This window comes from Cheilinus undulatus, linkage group 13 (genome assembly GCF_018320785.1).
Source record: "Cheilinus undulatus linkage group 13, ASM1832078v1, whole genome shotgun sequence".
NCBI classification, from domain to species: Eukaryota; Metazoa; Chordata; class Actinopteri; order Labriformes; family Labridae; genus Cheilinus; species Cheilinus undulatus.
The window spans coordinates 29,343,373-29,363,681 of record NC_054877.1 but is presented as its reverse complement, the minus strand read 5'-3'; the positions used below and the strand labels follow the sequence as shown (position 1 = coordinate 29,363,681).

The 20,309-nt window shown below is 41.4% G+C and overlaps 1 protein-coding gene across 1 annotated transcript; it reads left to right on the top strand.

Annotated features, from left to right (window-relative positions):
• Positions 1 to 1,892: 1,892 nt before the first annotated feature.
• onecut3b (one cut homeobox 3b) lies at positions 1,893 to 16,760 on the top strand. Its single transcript, XM_041804261.1, has 2 exons — positions 1,893 to 2,973; positions 16,417 to 16,760. Exons 1-2 carry the CDS (start codon positions 1,893 to 1,895, stop codon positions 16,758 to 16,760), a joined length of 1,425 nt encoding a protein of 474 aa, XP_041660195.1.
• Positions 16,761 to 20,309: the final 3,549 nt, after the last annotated feature.

Here is a 20,309-nt window from a genome sequence, read left to right as displayed (position 1 = left end):
GTGTGTGCATTAATTGTCAGAACAGTTCTTAATAGGTAAAAAATAAGAAACCTTTTCTATTTTCCTATAGGTTAATTTTTTTTAATTGAACAGTGAACAGTTTTACATTGTTCAAATATCCTTTCTTTATTGGCTCCTTTTTAAAACTTTTACTCTTTATATGCTTGCTTTATTTCACTTAGGCCTCGTACTTCGCCTATCCACAAACTACATTTTTTCAGTGTTATGAACAAACTTAATGTGTACAGATTAATAAAAACATCTTAGCTAATATCTTTTCAGATATTTCTTCTTTATTCCCTGATGACTGAGTATACATCTTAAAAAGTGAACAGACAAAGCAATGAAAGGCTTCAACAAATAAACAGAATTATTTCAAAGGTTTCTAATCAAAAGATAAGCTGTCAAACGTGTTCACAGACATAAGAAAGACACGCACACGGACGGTCAGATGAAACGGTCTCTCCGTGTTTATCGGCCCCTTTGAAGAAGCTGATGGTCCTCACATCAATCACCTGAGCCGAGCTCCGAGCAGCTTTGCACCAACTTGATTTTAAACATTAGTTGAACAATTAATCCAGTGACGTAAACACCACCACTAATAGTAAAATAATAGTTTTAATTGTAATTATTATTATCATGACTGATAGTGACAAGCAACAGCACAACTCGTAAAATTAATTGTAGCCTAATTACGTCTTAAAGTTGTTAAAATAGTAGGCCACCTCAGGCTCCGCCTAAGCTATGAGAAACTACTTTTAAAAATCTAGTCTAATTAACAGAAAATTAGAAGTAGCCGAAACCAACTGTTGCTATTTAGTTTGTAAAAATACCCTCTTATAGTAAAAATAGGCTCCACAATATTTAAATATATTTTTATCATTAACTAAATCCACTTCGTCTGTTATTGCTGCCACACTTTTTCTTCCAGACTAAGACACCGTGTGTCATAAAAGACCGGAAATAAACGATCTGATTTCATTTGAGACATACAGAAAGTGAACTTCATGTCCGTATTCAGAGAACTTCCTCTGCTCTCCCATTGGTCTTTCACGCTAGGATCCTAACTTACTTTGTGACCTGCTTCACACACACACACACACACACACACCCTCCCCAACCGCTCCTTCACCGTCCTGCGCCACGTCATTAATCTCTGTCAATCAATACTTCGATCAGGTTTATCACTAAGCGCATAAATGCAAAACCATACAGTCCGTGGGAAAACAAAGTTTATCTGTAAGGAACTCCTGTGTCCGGATACTGATACTAACTCTATCCTGTACACATTACTCTGTATCAGGACATCACCTGCGTGACTGGCACCTGTGTGAGGGTGGACGCGAGTAACACGCGCGCGGACACATAAAAAAATCCTAGCATAAACGATCAACACATGCTTATGACTAAAAATGTAGGATTCTTTAATACCGTGACAGATCAGGTGTGCTGCATGTTTTTTTCTGTTTTGCTCCCATAGAGAAAGACCATTAAGAACACTGAGCTCAAGCCCGCCCCACGTTTTAAATACACACAGGCGCGCCCCCCTCTCCCAGCACGCGGCTCAGGCTGCTCTTAGTGTGAGCGCTGCTGGACCAGAGATGAGATATCACCCTGGAGAGCTCCCGTCTACATGAAGGCATAGAGCGCCACGGCGCCGCGGAGACTCTCGGTTCTGAAGCTTCCTCGGAACACCAGAATTTGTCTGAACCTCTCTGGATTGATCAGGGAATCACAATCAATGGATTGGCTTTCAAAAGGTTTGGTCATTTTATCGCTCCAGGAGGGCTAGGGGGTAAGAAAGAGCGCGCGTGTGAGAGACAGGAGCAAAGGGGAGAGACAGGGGGTGAGGGTGGGGAGGGTGGGACAGGGGAACATTCATCGTTTCAGCGATGGAGCTCACCATGGAGAACCTGCACAGCGTCTCCTCGCACTCCCAGGCGGGAGACCTCATGGGCTCTCCGCACGCGCGACCGTCCCCTTCTCCCAGCTCCACTCCCCGTAACCTGGTCTCGCACGCTCCGGGTGCGCGGTCAGCCATGGTGTCCGGCATGGCCTCGCTCCTGGAGGGCTCCGGCGGAGACTACCGGACGGACCCGTCTGCACTGTCGGGACACCTTCACCCCTCCATCAGCATGTGCGAGAGCGGGATGAGCCTTAGCAACACGTACACCACGCTGACCCCTCTGCAGCATCTACCTCCCATATCCACCGTCTCGGATAAGTTTCACCACCCGCACTCACACCACCACGCTGCCGCCCATCAGCGCCTCTCCGCTGGGAACGTTAGCGGCAGCTTCACGCTGATGCGGGACGACCACCGGGGGCTTGCCTCCATGGGCAACCTCTACAGCCACTACCCCAAAGAGATGTCCGTGTCCGGGATGGGTCACGGCTCGCTCTCGCCGCTGTCCGGCGGGCTGGGTTCTTTGCACAACTCCCAGCAGCCGCTCTCAGCCTACGGCCCCAGCGCGCACCTGCCCACCGACGCTAAGATGCTTTCTCCGGTGTCCGGGTTCGAGTCCCACGCCTCCATGCTATCCCGAAGTGACCAGGAGCACCTAGCTAGGAGTTTAGGAGGTCACGGGCACGGCATGATCTCCAACCTTAACGGCATGCACCATCACCCGCACAGTCACCTCCACTCGCAGGCGAACGGCGCGGTGATGCTTGGGGATCGGGAGAGGCACGGCCACGGGGCAGGCCAGGGGGTAACAGGGTCAGGCATCCAGGCGGAGGAAATCAACACAAAGGAGGTGGCTCAACGGATAACGGCCGAGCTAAAGCGGTACTCCATCCCGCAGGCCATATTCGCCCAGAGGATCTTGAGCAGGTCGCAGGGCACTCTGTCAGACCTGCTCCGGAACCCCAAACCCTGGAGTAAACTCAAGTCAGGCCGCGAGACCTTCAGGAGGATGTGGAAGTGGCTGCAGGAGCCTGAGTTTCAGAGGATGTCTGCTCTGCGGCTGGCCGGTAAGATGCTCCCCATCCATAGAGAATAATTACTACACATTAACACTGACCAAAATTAAAAACAAGCCGCTCACCGTCCGACGACCTTTAACTAATTAGAGACAGACAGAGAGCTCGCGCGGGCCTGAAAGATTCAGCACCACGGCCAGCTCAGTCGAATAAAACAAAGCGCGAGAAGCAATCAGTTAACCTAAAACTGATACAAACTGTTTCTAGAAAGTTCTACTGACTTTAGAGCTCAAGAAAAAATAAAGTTTAAATGTTTATTGAGTGTTTTGGACTAAATTCACAGGGTTTGATCGGCGCTGCAAATCGCCATCGATTCACTATAAAACCTGGAAATAGTTTCCCTCCCACGACACTCTTTTATTTTTCTCTCAGTGTCGGGCCATAAACACACACAGCGGTGGAGGTGGTGGAGGGGCTACTGGGCCAACAAGTTGCGCGCGAGAAGCGGGGTGACCCCAGGCTGCCTGATCAATACTCCAGTTCCCACTCTCCCTTTTAAATGTGGCACACGGATCGATACTCGTATCGGAGCTGAAAGACGCAATAACCGCACAGCTTTCCATTTAATTCTCTGTTAGGTCCAAATTTAGAAGCGTACACAGGTGTGAGAGCAGGAAGTTCTAATAGGTGGAGCACTCAGTAAAGCCAGATGGGCAAAAGGACCGTGAACTAAATGAGGATCTCATGCCTTCAAATATTACAAACCCAAATAAAATAAATTCCCATAATGTGGGATATTATCATAGCCATGTGAGAGTGAAAAAAAGCTTTAAAACATGGTTTATACTGATAAAAGTCTACCTCCAAGCTGGCCAATATATGATCCCCAGATCAATTTCAAGGCAACCTATAAGCTGCATGTACTGTTCTGATGAAATATTGATTGTACCTGGGATGGGGACTGACAGGGACCAGTATACAGGGGAGACAATATAGACAAGATAGAGATTGTTTTTTTGCTGAAAATCACAAAGGATAACATAAAGGGGGGGAAACATGTTTTACATGAGAGCGGCAGCTATAGAATGTGAGAACCCTACCTTACAGGTGTTATTTTGGTGATTCAAAACACAGCAAAACTTGAAGATCCAAGACACTTAAATAAAGTGCATCCTTTCTCACTGGAAGTTTTTAGGTTTTATTGTATACATGTTATTGTGTTTTCAACATTTGATTAACTTGATTAGATAGATAGATAGATAGATAGATAGATAGATAGATAGATAGATGAGGATTAGTGTCTGAGGCTGTGAGTGTCATTAATAGTGTAGCTCTGTCCTCTCAGTGTTTGCCTGGCTTTGCACATAGGAGATCAATAAGGCAGTTTCCCCTTCCCAACCCCCTTCTCTCCCACTCCCTCTCTATTTTTCTTTCCCTCTCTGAAGCATATGGCAATAACATAACTAATCTTTCGCTGGTTAACCTGGCAACAGGCAGGTAGGATGTTTGGCTTGAATGGCTGAACAAACCAAAACAAAAATCACCAAGTGAAGGACGAGAGTGGATGTGAACAATACGCCATGTTTTCCACTCTCGCTTCTCTCCAACCAGATCTATTTTTCAATGCCCATCAAAACTCACTCCATGCTATGAAAGATTAATACAAGTCTGCAGCTTCTCATATTTTCTAAAGAACCCAAATAGAACAAATTGGGCTGTAAAGAAATTCAGCTTGAGTGCAAAGGCGAGAAAAAGCAAAACTGGAATGTGGAAAAAAAGAGCTGGGAGATGCCATTGATTGAGCAAGGGGCAGGCAGGTTTGGGCTTTGTGTGAACAGCCAGATAGAGGCAGGCTAGTGAAAGGATCGATACCCACCTTAATAATTGATAAGTATAAGGGAGACAGAGGGGAAGAAAGGGAGAGGCAGAGAGTGGTGGTGGTAGTGGTGTAAGCGCTTGTAACAGCATCTTCTGTAGGTAAGCAAAGTCCAATCTGTGGTTAACAGCCGAGGACCACACACCGCTGTAACACCACAGAGGAAGGGGTGTAAGTGGTTTTGAAGAGTGCTGTTTACACCTAAAAACATCCTGTAGAAAAACCAGCATCACAAATAGAGGTGGTTTAGACTTTCAGAGGTGAAAAAAATGTCTTTCTTGAGCATTGATGACATGAGAAATACAATATTTGTGAGTGAAATGAGGGCAGGGAGGCTGATGTTTGCACACAAACATAAAAAGATGAGAGCTTAAGAGCATCACAGTCAGACAAAGAGCATCAGAGCTTCTATCGAGTCGTAGTAATGAGTGCTTTCTGCTCATGTCAGCGAATCTTCAAAGCAACCCAAGGTTGTGATGTCATTTGATTTTAAAGGTTGCAATGCTTTATGGGGTTTGTAATGCGCCTTTATAGAGGCATGCAAGCACATTCCAACCACTGTGCATGCATGTGCACGCGCTTTCACATGCACATGTATGTGTTTATGTGTGTGTGTGACTGGGTTATAGAGTGTGTCTGCACTATACATTGTTCAGGCTTATCTGACTCACTCTGAATCGGTATTGATTTCCTCTCTTCTGCTCTCCTCGGCTCTCCCTCCCTCCCTCCCTCCTTCCTCCTCTCTCTCTCCTGGCTCTGTACCAGCATCAGCAAAGCAGATCCTCTGCCTTTCTTCCTTATTTCATTTCTGATCCTTGGTCATCCCTCAGACAAAGCTTGTTTTGCATAGAAAGCTGGCACACTGGGGGGGAAATATTTTGACAATGAGGATGAGGAAGAGGGAAAGGGCCATGACTTTGAAAAACATGGAAGATTTAGACACAAACAGAGCACAGGAAAGGGCTTGATATCTCAAAATAAATACTCAGATGAGATTTCATGACACACAGTTATCTATATGTTTAATATTCAGGGCTCTTACTCTAAGTAACAATATCTCTTTCTAAAGACATTACAGAAAAAACAATGTGTGTACAAGATGCAAGACTGAGTTAAAAGCGTATGTCTAATGTGGCTAAAGGGCATGAACATTTCAGATTAAATTCCCTTTACTTGCCCTTTTATAAACTACATTTATGACCCATTATAAATTTGACATGATCATGCATTAGAGGCAGACAAATCTGATTTGGATGCATCTTTTACCTGTCATATGAGACATTTGGAGCACAGCTTGACTTGAAGCTTCATTAAAGGCCTGGTGTCTGTCAGGAGAGGCCTTCTGATGCTGAGAGGACACTTCATTCTGAATTATAACAGAATAAATCAAAACAAACCCATTTAAGATTAGATTAAACACTGTTACATGGAAACTTAGCAGCGTTAATTCATATATTTTTAAACAATAAATATATGATGAAAACTGTGTGTACTTGTGTGTCAGAGCTTGTGGATCTGCTTCGAGACATGCTGTGCTTTAGTTAGATCTTGTCAAACTTTCTAATTTAGTCAATTTTATTGTGAAAATCTTCAACAAAAGATAGTATTTAGGCTAACATTAATTTCCTCTGAGACACTGTTCTTATCAGGGGGCTGAGCGAAAAGTGTTAGATAACCGGGGTTTAGCCCAAACTCAGAGGGTCAATGGGTAGGTTTTGCTCATCAGACAGTTTTATGCACTATTTCCAAGCAATTTTGATACAAATTTAGATTAAAAACACCCAAAAATCTATATATCATTCAGGCAAAAATGATGCTGTTCCATTTTTAAATAAAAACAACCTTTACAGCCAACATCATTTATTTTAAATGATATGGTTCTCAGTGTGTGCCCATCAGTCTAAAACCACAATACACTGTATTTAAGATCAGTGATTTTCACTTCTTCTGCCCAAACACGTGCAGAAAGTGTCTGGCTTCATTTTAATATAATAGGCATAATATAGATAGGGGATGAATTTAGTGTCAAAGTTTACAAACAGAACTGCTGATTTAAGCTAAATGTGGGGTTTCTATATTTAGATGTACTTTCGAAATACAGAAAATGATAACATAATACAATGTTAAAATTATCTTTTATACTTTGAAGTTAAAAAAAAAAGTTTTTATTCAGTTTGCCTGCAAGAATTAAATTTCCATTTTCATTGGAAACTATTTTTTTCATTTACTGATCGTAACACTACGCAGAAAAAATACTCTTACTCTTTCTTTGTTTTAGGGGTTCAGTTTAGTTTCTTTGCCACAGACTGATTAAAAATCATAGATTTATTTATGTGTTCAAATACTACAGGCTGGTCAAAATATTCAAATCCAAAGAGAAACATTTTTGAAAGGTATGTCAAAATAAGAAATTTCCGAGCGATTAAATAATGTAAAGAGAGCAGCTTTAATACACTCCTTTAAACCACCTCAAATGTCGGTTTTATTTATAGGATAAATGCTTTTTTAAATCTTTTTTGCTCCCAGTCGACTCAGAGAATGTTTAGAAATAAAATGTTTAATTTCCTTCAGTGGCTCGTTCAAACTTCTGCTATTCGCCACAATATTTCTAGATAAAGTGATTTAGTGATGTATCAGTCTCCTGTCTGGGAGTTTTAAAATATGTTGAGCTTTTTTGAAGTGCTCCATTAAATAAAGTCAGCAACTTTATTTGTCTAGAACTGAAGGAGACGTATTAAAAAGCATTTAAAGGCAGTTTATAGACTAACAGCCGATACGTACAGACTGTAAAGCTGCCGATCACTCGTCTCAACAAGACAACAGCGGCTTTACATCGACAAATAAACGAACGTTTTCAAATAATCCGATCCGGATCGATGAGGAGTATTTTTAGGACGGTTCAGTTCACTGCAGCTGTGTTGTTAAAGCTAATGACCACTCGGGCGTTTTTCTTTTACTCCCCTGCAATGAATAGGCCTATAATCTGATCAATATAATCAATAAGCGTATACATCTGAGGAGGTGTGACAGAGAGTGATTGACGCCAAACTGTTTCTCGCCTGCAGTCGTCCGTCCAGGGCGGGAGAGGGCCCGTCTCACCGGACACAAAGCCCGGTCTCATCCGTCCGTCCAGCCGTCGACTAGCAGCAGCACGGTGCGGTTAGTTCACCGTCTGCCCCCTCCCATCCTCCCCTCCATGTCCCTCATCTACACACACTTAGTGTCATTTTTAAGTTGATAAAAATCACATACACTGCACTCTCACTCATATCTTGTCTGCTAATTAACTGTTGTGTGTTAGTTATTCTACATTATGGGGATTAGAACCGCATAAATCCAGCCAATCAGCTCACATGATAGTCTACATTTTAGATAGACGAATATCAAACACTGGGTTACACCCATCAGTTGGCTCTTATCTAATCTTTCTAACTGTTCTGTTAGAAATTCAGCTTGACACACGCACTGTATTTTCTTCCTAAATGTTTGCCTGTTTATTTAGGGTGCAAATGTAAGGCCCATCCCCATCCAAAATATGCCTGTTTGTCTTACCTGCTTTGGATGTTCAAGCTTAATATTCAGACTTTCAAACATCCCTTCTTTGTCTATAGAAGAGGGAAAGTTGTTCAATAAAGGGTCAATATGCAGCTTAAACAAGTGGAAATGTGGAAATGTGCTGCTGCCGGTCCAAAGAATATGGACTTCACAGTGACGTACAAAGGAATTTGTATAGATGCTGAATGTTTGTAGCATATTTTAAATGAGAACACTGCACTGTTATTCATAAGGGTCCAAACTTTTTCCTTGGAGCCTCCCAGGAACCACTTAAACAGATACTTTGATTTCAAAATCACCATAAACTGCAGTTGTTTTCTCTACAACTGAAATTAACAACATGGCTAGCAAAACAGCCTGATATTTCTAGTCTTTTACCATCAGTTTAATGTGTTATCATTTTTATTGCAAATGTCCCTATGGAACACTAAAGTACATTTTATTTTTTAGTGTTTTTATGCAAATCATATTTTGATGACCGCAGAGCAGATGGAGTCTCACACCCCCTCTAAAGGGGCCCAGACCCCTAGTTGGGAACCAATGACTTATGATGCATTATTCTTTAAACTAGGGCTGCCAGTCAATTTATATCTTTTATTCCAATTAATCTCAGAAATTCTACACTTCATCCTGATTCATCTCCTTTTCCCCATATTTTAATTTTACTATTTTGCATTTTTAAACTGTTTTTGTGCCATTTTTGATTTGATGTCTCACAGGCTCTTGACTTCTGGTTAGATACAAACCTACTTCTATTGGTAGATTGAGGATTTAAACATGAACTTAACCATGGAAAAAGGAACTTGTTATGGATTGAAAATTAAATAAGAGAACATTAAAAAGGTTCAGATGACTGACTTGTCCGCCGAGCTGTCTGTAAATTTTCTAAAACATACTGAGGCATCCAGAATCAGTGGTTGTCTTATTTCACATCGCTGTGGCTGCAGGGAGACGCTGACATGCCTTAATCAAAGTGTATTGAAAAGGATGATAAAGAACATTTTTAATCGAGATCTAAAACAATAAGTGCACTAATTGTGGACCTTGATTAATGTGATTATGTCAATTAATCTTATCAGCCCTTACTTTGTGCAAATCCTATTTTGATGACCTCGGAGCAGAGAGAGTCTCACACTCCCTCTAGAGAGGCCCAGCCCCTGGTTGGGAACCAGTGACTTAAGGTGCATTATTCTAAGTTATGTACCTCTGTACATCTTTAAACTAGGGCTGTCGACCAATTTATTTATTTCATTCAATTAATCTCAAAGTTCTACTGTTCATCACAATAAAGCTACTTTATGCCCCATTTTGAAATTCCAGTATTCTAGTATTTATAGGAACTATAAAACATTAATGTTTGATATCTCAAGATACAGAGGACTTTTGGCTTCTCAGCTGAGCTGTCTGAAATCACTCATTTTTGCATCACTGTGTCTGCAACAAGACATTGCAGTGGCTTAACCAAACTGTGCTGAAAGGGATAATAAAGCATGCAATTAATGCAATTCTTAAAAATAATGCACTAATTTTGGACCTTAACTAACCACAATAATGCATTAATGCTGACAGCCCTACTTCAAGCATATCTTGAGGACAGTTTAGGGCAGTGATCATCAATTGGCGGCCTGAGGGCTACATCAGGCCCCCCACAGTTTTCCATCCTGCCCAGAGAAGTTAAATGGATTCAGAAAATGTGAGGAGAATAGATATGTTGTGGTATTTACTTTTTTAAAATCCTCACAACTAATAAAACATCCCAGAATACAATTTAGATTGGACATTTTTTTATCTGGGTTGCCTCAATGTTTGAAAAGTTTTACATAAATCCACCTATCAGTCATTATCAAACATTATTAACAGCTGTTTTTGATAAAAGCTGCTGTTTTCTGCATCAACTTTCCACGTCAGGGTTTTTGCAAGTGTGATATCCATGCATCCATCAACACCAACGACCTGTTTCCTGCACAGATTTTCCACCAACCCAGAAATATCTCAATTGGTGATCTCAGTGCTAAAAGCTAAACATTTTAAAGAAAATACAATTATTTTGACAATAATTTCCTTTGAAAGCCCCCACCCCGGTGTCTGTCAAGGTATACGCTGGACATTGTACAAATAAAGTTGATGAGCCCTGCTTTAGGGGAAAGAAATGCATTAAATGTAGGAGATTTAAGTTAATTCCAGCTGGTCATAGTTGATTTCTACCTGCACTGTAAAATGAAACCAAAGTCAATCACCTTCCTTCTTCTTCAGCTCTCCTCTTCATGTACAAGTGGACGGTCTTACAGATGAGACAAAGCAGAAGCACTTAAGTGATAAAGCAGAGCAGCTCTTAAAGGAGACACAACTTAACACAGCAAGTGAGTTAATCTCTGGATCAGAGAGAGGAGTTGAGATTATCAAAGGGGTGATTTCCTGATACCTTTTAGCAACATATGAAAGAGACGACATGAGCGAGTGCCGCTTGAGACTGCTGAGTGTCACCGCTTGTCTCTTCAGAAAAGCCCATTTGGTAATGAGGAGACTAAAGATAGCCTACGATGGTGCGGTTCTCATCTCAGGAGACGTGGCTTTAATGAGCAGCTCCCTCTTTACCCTCCCTGTGGTCCTATTCATTGCTGGGGAAGGGGGCCAGAGGAGTCTCATTTGAAATGTATCTATTGATTATCTGAAATATGTATTGACCCAGCCTGGGCTCTGTGTGCTAACTCTTCCATTGTGCAGCTGCAAAGCTCTGCAGGCCTGGGAGCTGCTCTGGAGCTGATCGGAGGAGAACCAGAGTGGTGTTGGCATTGTAAAATGGCCGGTAGCACGAGTTGTTGGAAAACAGGCATTACATATTAAATTATCACTATATTAGCACTAGCATTCAGTCATTACATTAGGGAGTATTGAGTTTGGTTTGAGACAGCACTTAGAGAGCCGCAAGGAGATTCTGGCATGGCTGGGCCCTGAACCAATTGAATAAACGTTCCATGAAATGGTTCTGAAGTGCGGATCAATCAATAAGGGGGCTATCAATCTGAGGGCAAATTAAAACAATTGAGAAAAACAAGAGGAAAACAGTAGAAGCAGTAGAGGTGGCATGGAGAGGTGTATCTGTGATGTATAGGCGGAATATGTCTCCCAGATTCTGCTGCTGAGGAAAAATATCTGCTTTATTAATTATGCTTTGCTTGCAGGAACAAGCATGAACAATGGCGATGCAAACACATGCGCACTCACACACAGGCATGCATACACATGTGCACGTTCATATTGATCCTCCCTCACAGTCAAATCTGTTTACTGCTGTTGTCTAAACCTGCTGTACAGTCATCAATCATTTGCATACACCACCTCCACACTGCAGCCAGCCTTCTTCCTACACTCCCACCTTTCCACCTCAACTTCTACGGGCTACTTTTACAATTCTGCCGTTTGTCCTTCACGCACACCATACTTTTTTGTTTGGCTATTAGACATTCCTGTGTCCTCCTCCTTAACTCTCAGACTGCATGACTGCCACTCTTTTCCGCCACATCTCCTTTGTTCTTCCACAGATAAACAATTTCTTCTCCATCTGTCTGTCACAAAGGCGCGCTCGCAAGATGCAACTCCCCGGTGCGAGGCGGTGCACGCGCACACACACACATATACACGCACGCATACATACACATACACCTCGGTCTCGCGGATCGATAGGGATCGATCGGGTGGGGAAGGGAGCCCTGATTACTGGACCACGTGTTCGGGAGAAAACCGCGGAAAATCGATCATTGCAGCTTTTTAGGGCAGCAGAACAGAACAGACTCCCTCCAGTCTCCACAGCGCGAGCCCAGAGCCTCCTGACGGTGCAGAGCCAGGCACGAGAGAGAGAGAGAGAGAGAGAGCTTCTTTGTCAGCATTTCACATCACGCTCCTCCAGTTTCAACGAGACCCACAACGAAAACTATTTATCCACCAAAACAACCCCACATTACAGAGATTTTGTCATTAGATCTGGAAAATAAGGTCTAAATCAAACTGTTCACTCAAAATAACACCTACAGTCTTCAGCCTCTGTGCTAACATTAAATGACCTCTCTGAGGGGTTTGCATGCTCTTGCCCATTATCCACAAACTGTACAGCCCACTTTACATTACTGATGAGCCTATTCAAAGCCCCCTGTAAGTTTTCAGATTGATTTCCTATCCTCCAGGTAGCCACTGGTTTCACTTCATTTCACCTCACTTTGAAAATCAAATTGTAAGGATTTGACTTGTTTGAAATGAGGAATCCATCCCACAATAACAATTAGGAAACTAAATGTGGGGGCCATGCTCTTAAGAATTAAAGAAACAAATGCTCGTGCAGCATTAGAGCAGCTACAAACTGGATATTGCTACTTTTATACACAGCAAGTCTGCCCATGGGGTGGACCATCAAAAAGAATGGGAAAATATGAGTAACAAGCAACTAAAACAGGTGAAAAGAGGTCAAAATATAAGGGCATATAAATGCCCCAAAGAAGCGGTAAATATGGGCTTCAAGTGGCAAAACAGTGGCAATTAAAGATGAAAAAGAGCATAAATGGGTTAAAAGCACAAAAGAGGTAAAAGAAGTTAATAAATAAAACATGGGTTAAAAAATGGCTAAACACTGGCAAAAATTGGCATTGGGGCAAAGATGGTTTGTAATTGTAAGTGACATAAAAGGGCGAAAAACAGCCAAAATTAAAAAGAAATGGAAAAAGATGTAGCAGACAGGGGTGTAAAGTGGCAAAGCAGTGGAAAAATGGGCAAAAGGGGCAAAAATGGGTGTAAAGTGGCAATAAAGGGCGAAAAAAAAGGCATACATTGGTTAAAAATTGCAAAAAAGGGCTAAAAACCAGCAAAATTAAGATGTACATGCTAAAAAAGAAGGTGTAATTGGCATTAAGTGGCAAAAGAGTGAAAAAGTGGCAAAAATGGGCTGAAAACCAGCATATGACAAAAAGAAGTAGGTGTAATTGGCATTAGGTGGAAAAACAGTGGAAAAAGAAGTAAAAAGTAACAAAATAGGTGTAAAAAAGCAAAAGAGTTGAAAAAACAGCATAAATGGGTTAAAACTGGCAAAAAGGGGTGAAAAAATCCAAAATGGGTAAAAGTGGCTAAGCAGTTGCAAATATTGTCAGAAAGTGGCAAAAATGGGTTAAGAGATGCAAAAAAGGGCAAAAAACACAACAACGGGCTAGAAGTGGCAAAAGAAGTAGGAAAAATGGGCAAGACTTAGAAAAAGCATTGAGGAGTGGTTTGAAAGTAGCACAGACAATTACTTCCAACATCAGATCCCAGTAATGTTTGACACACTTTTCAGGTCTAAATGGAGGTAACTGCTAGCCAGCACCACATCCAACACACGCGCACTGATATCATCAATAGATCACAACTGAAGGGACCTACTAACTGTGATTTTTTCAGGGGCCCGGCCCATTCAGGGGCAGCCCTGCTATACAGAGAAGTGTTATTTGAACTCTCATGTACTGCCATGATTAAAGAAATAATAGAAAATACTTTTAGTCCCTGGGAGATAACATGCCTTAAACCCAGGGTTACTAACCAGGAAGGAGGGCACTGAAGATCTCAAAGGGGTGTGAGACTCTGTCTGCTGAGAGCGTAAAAATTAAACACAAACATATGAATATAAACCTGGATATAACACTTACTGGATAAACTATGCAAAAGCGTCTGGGTAAGAACGACGTCTACCCTGTCAATGACAACAACAGAAAATTGATATTACTTTGGACAGCAACCTTTTTTAAATACATGGGATTTCAGGGGCTCAGCTTTTTTGAAAAAAGGTGTTTTGTGTGTGTGTGTGTAGGTGTGGGTGTGGGTGTGTGTGTGTGTGTGTGTGGTGGTGGTGGTGGGGGCTCCAAGGACAAAGGGTACAGCCACAATGCTATGCTACAGACAAAAACATTTCCCTTATTCTAAACATGACCACACCTATAGAAGAGGATTAGGGAATGAAGGAAAAAAAAAATATAAATTGCACTTCAAGACTAAAGTTGAAATGATGAGCAAAAGTCAAAACATTAAGAATGAAATTAAAAGACCATATTAGACAATAACAAACAGTCTGAAAACAATGGACTCATGAAACTATTAACATTAATGGTTAAACAGCATTTCAGCTTTGTTCTTGAAATTTAAACTTTTTGACCTTATTCTCAAAGTGCTCAGCATCATTTCTTCTGTTACCCTGGTCCTACTCCTCCGCTAAAACTAAAAAACTAAAACTAACTTCAAAAACTAAAGCAAAGATTTACATCATATAGTAAAAAGCATCTGTACACAACAAACTATTAAAGCTTATCACATATTTCGATCATTAATTAATTCAAAAATGGATTCAGTGTCTTATTTTGATGATTAACCATCTCAAAAAACAAAGATGAAAATACAAACGCAGAGCTTTAGCTGGATTTTTAAACAGAAGCTGCCATGAGTGAAAGAGGAGAGCACTGTTTAAATGACAAAAACTTAATATTTGCAACATTTACAAACATTGCCAAAGTTTGAGCAGTTTGTCTGCACTTTTTGAACTCAAAAATAAGAAATGACGTATTATTGAGTGTCAAAGATCTCTATTTGTGTTTACAACAGCACTGAATCAGGCATCCATATATATACTAGAAAAAAATAAGTTCTGTTCTAGTAATCTGGTGCCTCCACAACCTACCTTCTAAAATGTACACTTTCAAGCAATGCTAGCCTCCATAATAGTTTTTTTTTAAAAACAGCATGATTCTGAGCATTTATATTTAATAAGCTGTCTAACAGGTGAATACTTTTGAACACACTGGCTGAAAGATTTTTAAGCGGGCTACCGAGGTGGTTTCAAGGTTTAGCTTCCGTTCTTCACTAGCCATCATTCCACAATCTGTCAGGTGGACTTTAATTAGTACAGAGCAAAAAAATTAAACTTTACTTGCAAAGGGGCAAATCAGAGTCTTTAGTTAAGTCTTCATTTAATTTAATATATAGCTTTAAAGCTGTCAGCTTACACACCAACAGCAGTTAAAGTATCCCATGTGTGTGTTTGATGTTGTGAATTTGCAGCACTGCTTTAGATAAGCTTTAGCTTTAAAATCATGATTGCATCATCATGAAAGAGAATATTAGGATTAAAAATCTCAGATTTGTGAAATAATATAATTTGATATTTCTTACATACTGGTGTAGTCCCCTAGTTTTCACAAAACCAGAATTCAGAATGTTGGTACAATATCTGTAAATACAAATAAATATTGTCTATTTCAGCCCCATCGCAAAAGACTATATGCCCTACGTTTCTCAATTTTAGGACATTTCCTTTTTTTCATCAGTAATTTTGCCAGCAATTTTCTACACACAGTCTGAAATTACAAAAATACTGGCAAAGTTCCCATACAGAAAAGTGCAGGTATTTTTTTGTACATAACTGATGTCCTTGTTGTGATAAAATTAAATACAGGAAGTATGCAGGAAACTGACCACAATTTTTGATGGAGTCTTTTGTCTGCACCCTTCTAATAAAGTAGATGTTTTTTAAGCGAAATGTTACTAAGAGATATCATCGATCATAAAAATAATGCAGAATCACCCTGCATCAAATAAGTATCAAAATGTCAGAGTAGGTTTTCATTCATCCAGGTCATGGTTATCCAAATCTTTGTCAAGGGGCAACTGGATCTCAGTCAAGTCCAGCTGCCCCCTTGATGAAGATTTGGAAAAGTATCAAAGTATTGAAGATTTTGGCAGCCTTGTAGATTGACTTCTTGCTTTCGTCTGTTCTTTTACACTTTTCAACTCTCCCTCCTGCAGTTTGCATGCCCCCCTGTTCAATGTAACTACAGGATTTGATTCACCAAAAAATGTGTCGCTTTCTACCTGCATAAATCAGTCATGAACATTTAGTAGATACAGCCAGAGGAAATATTGCTTGTAACCATGCTTCCATTATCCGTTTACCTTTGTCCTGTTTGTTAAGTAGAAATATTTGAAGGCAATGAACCTCTCCTTTTTGTTTTGTTCTCTTCTCCTCCCCCCACTGTGCCTCCCTTTCCTCTCCCCAGCATGTAAACGGAAGGAGGAGGACAGAGGACGAGAGCGTAACCAGGTGCCAAAGAAGCAGCGACTGGTCTTCACAGACCTGCAGCGTCGTACCTTGGTAGCCATCTTCAGAGAGAACCGCAGGCCCTCCAAGGAGATGCAGGTCACAATCGCACAGCAGCTGGGCCTGGAGCTCTCCACCGTCTCCAACTTTTTCATGAACTCACGCCGCCGCTGTCCGGATCGGTGGGATGCAGATGAGCACGGTCATGGGCTGCACGGCCACGGGCACACTAATCATGGAAACAGCAACAACAACAACGGATCGCCTGGTACCTCCTCTGCTACCACGTTCTCTAAGGCCTGACAGAGGCACAGTGGACTGGTGAACACATGCATGGAGGACAGAGGGGTGGTGGTGGGGGGAGGAAAGGGGGGATGTCTTTAAAGCAGGTGGCTTGTATTCCAGTCCTGCAGAGCTACAGGGTGTGTAGCTTTGAACCACTCATCTGATTCATCTGCTCAGTGCAGATATAACCTGTGCAGATGAATCAGATCCTCTCAATGCTCCATGTGTTTTCTTTTTATCTGAATGTAACTCTAAGGGGTTAAAAAGCTTTCACATTGCGACTCTTTAAACCAAAGATCAAGTAGCTTGAAGAGCGTCACACTGAAACGATCGCGTGGCTTTAAATGGATCCACCTGAAAACCAAAGAAGCCCTAAATCACACTATGGGTGTGTTAAAGCCTTGTGAAGGGGGGGTTTAGCTTTAAGATGTAAACACACCAAAGAATAAACAACTACTAGCTTTACAACAGGAAACCTTGAGCTGCCACACATCAGTTGTCACAAGTCAGCCTGAAATCAGACAGCAGGTGTCTTTAAGTGTGATCAACCACTCTTCATTTCAGTGTGGCTGATTGAGAGGCGTGTTTTTGTGTCAAGTGTCTGTTGACCTGCTAACCACTTACCAGACTGCGGCTCTGCATTGGTGTGTCATGCGTGTGCATGTGCGTAATATTCACATGCTGCGTGTGTGGGCTGTGATACCTCTGCAGTGATTCAGCTCGCGTCCTTTCAGAGCTACGACGCCACCTGCTGTCCATTTAAAGCAGATCTCAACATGCCGTAGAGTAGATATCTGTAGGGATGAACACACTAATACTCTGTGTAAGCATCAGTGTAGCCCTGCAAACACAAACCAAACAAGATGAAACCCTTTGATACATATTTGAATGTCTGTGTGTGAGGCATCAAGGCCGTAGGTTGTGTAGAGAGGTTATTTTCAGGTTACAAAAGGAGAACAATCAAAAAAGTATCGTGCCCTGGTGGAAGGGGAGGGGGGAAGGGGGGTCTGCTCTGTTCTAGTGGCCAAACGCAGAGGTCAAACGTCACAATATAGGATTCCGAGTGCCAATGATGTTTGCCTCTTTATGATAATCAGAGAACAGGTGCAGCCCGCTCTGTCGCCACGTGCCCCTCGCCATGTTTAAACCTGTGTCGTTACAACTGCAGGCACGTCGCCTATTCCATACCTCAGAAACATGTTGATGTGGCTGACATGAAACACAATGAAAATGACTGTAAATAATCTTTAATTTCTTCTGTCTTATCTATTCTCTATTTAACTCTTGCTACTCCCCCTGTTGTGTCTTGTTCTTTCTTTTTTCCTTCCTTAACTATTGATGCGGGTAATAATAGTACCATAGACACATGGTTTCACTCGTGACTATTGTGCTATGTTGTGCTGAAACTATATGTAAAGAAGCACCTTGTGGACAAAATGTAAAGAAAAAAATCAACATGTCATGGACTGATCCTATGCACAGACAGGAGGAAAATGGAAAACTGTGCATATTTGTGAATATGTTTGTGATGGGATAGACGGACCTCTTTCCTGGATCTCTGAAATTTAAACCCTTTGAACTGGACTGTCACTGCATTCCTCTGCTGATGGTGATTTTTGGTTACCATGAGAGCCATCTCATTTTATTTGTGTATTTAAAGTTTTTGTTTTACATTTGGGCAAAGCCACTTGTTGTGTAGCATCTTCTAGCGGGAGATAATCATATTAGAGAGGAGACGCAGACAGAGGGGTGCAGCAGGGGGAGGCGGGAGCTTCAGACGCCCATCAGTATGGAACTGGAAACATGTAAGTGACATTCCTCCATAGTCTGGCTTCTGCTTGTTTTGAAGTGCACTATAACAGACGCCCTGTTGGAGGTCCAGGGGAGAAGCTTTGAAAATCCACAGCAGAGAGTTAGTGATGGAAACAGATGCGTGTGTGTCTACCTCACAGATTAGTGTGGACTGTGACACAGCCATCAAAACCAAAGATACTTCAAGCCTGCTCTGTTCACACTGGACCTGGGACGTGCACACGTCAACACTACACACATGCTAACACACAAAAGTAACGATATGCATCTAAGTGCACATATACACTTCTACAGAGCAGTCATGCCGCATAACAAACATACAAATTTGCTTGTTATGTGGGAGGAGTTGAGTGCCTTTTTCCTTCAACCAGGGGGTGGACTGCTCTGCACACGCATTAACACGCACATTAACACACAGCATTTAAAAAGACACTGAATGAGAGCTCATTACATTAAAGGACACTTTCGTTTCATTCAAAAAGCACTTTTTAACACAATGAGGGAAAAAGAGTGTTTACCACCAGTGTTTTTTTCTTTGCTACATAATTTCTACACACATCCACACACACTCCCTCCAGAGATATTTTTGTGTAATTTGTAATCCGAGTGTAGGTGTGTGTGTGTATATGACTGTTTACAAAGCCCGTTCACCATTCTCTATCACATCGAAACACAACCTGTGTAACAATCACAATCACAGTAGTGCATATTTTAATTTTTAAAACCCACCGGTCACCCCACCGCCCCGCCCATCCACGCTCTCTCTGCTGGTCCCTCAGTCCAGGGTAGCATCACAACAAGGCAGGCATGTGTAGACAATTCATCTTGATATACCTCAAATCTTTATTGTAAAGGTTAAATGTAGTGAAACAATAATGACAATGTTTAGCAATGAGAGTGACATTAACGTCACGGCGAAATGATTGTTCCATTTTTTTATAATTTCTTTAAGGGAGCGTGTGCATTATGAGCCATTTTATGGCTTCACTTCTTCTGAGTTGGTTAATTTATTGTTTGTAGGTTTGCACGTTGTCCTTTTTGGAGTTGAAAATAATACTAAACAGCGTGTTAAAAATAGGGAATAAGAAATGGGAAGGATGTTTCAAAAAGTAGCAGGAAGGAAGCAAAGAATCAGAAGAGGATGATTTTTTTATACACAGGAGGATGAAGTAACTGATGAAATGTAAGATCTATCATCAAGGACTTATTTATGTTTCACATCATTTTCTGGCTTAAGTTGTGTTGGAACATTGTCTCATATGTGTGTTAAAGTGATCCCCCAATTAAAAAAAAAAGAGGACCAACCAAAGCACCTCTGTCATTAGGGTTGGGATGAGCGATTCTTTTATGCATGGATACTATATAAGTGTATATTAAACTGCAGGATGAATTGTACCTCTACAGGTGGAGGAGAGGGGGAAAACAAGGAAAAACAACTGGATTTTGGTTTCAGAGTAGTCTTTACTTCCTTTTTTATCTTTTATGTGCTGTTGTGTATTTGTATAAAATGTGTGTTTTTGTATATGCTTCATCACTGTCTTTTCTCTGAGTGTAAGCCTCCCCTTTATGTGGAAATAGTCCCTATTTCTGTAGCTCCTCTTTGTTTTACCACAGCAGTGTGAGTGTGTTAGTTCAGTCTCTGTATTCCTGCTCATCCCTACTTAATCCTACATTCAATCGGCTTGGGTGTTTGTTTTATGAGCCAGCTGAAGCATAAACAGACAGCTGGGACGCTAAAATACGGTGTCTCCCAGT

Bases quoted from the DNA above. Each gene is read 5' to 3' on its own strand.
- onecut3b (XM_041804261.1), top strand. From the start codon at position 1,893: ATGGAGCTCACCATGGAGAACCTGCACAGCGTCTCCTCGCACTCCCAG. The intron at 2,974-16,416 runs GTAAGATGCTCC...TCCTCTCCCCAG, and splicing joins GTCTGCTCTGCGGCTGGCCG to CATGTAAACGGAAGGAGGAG.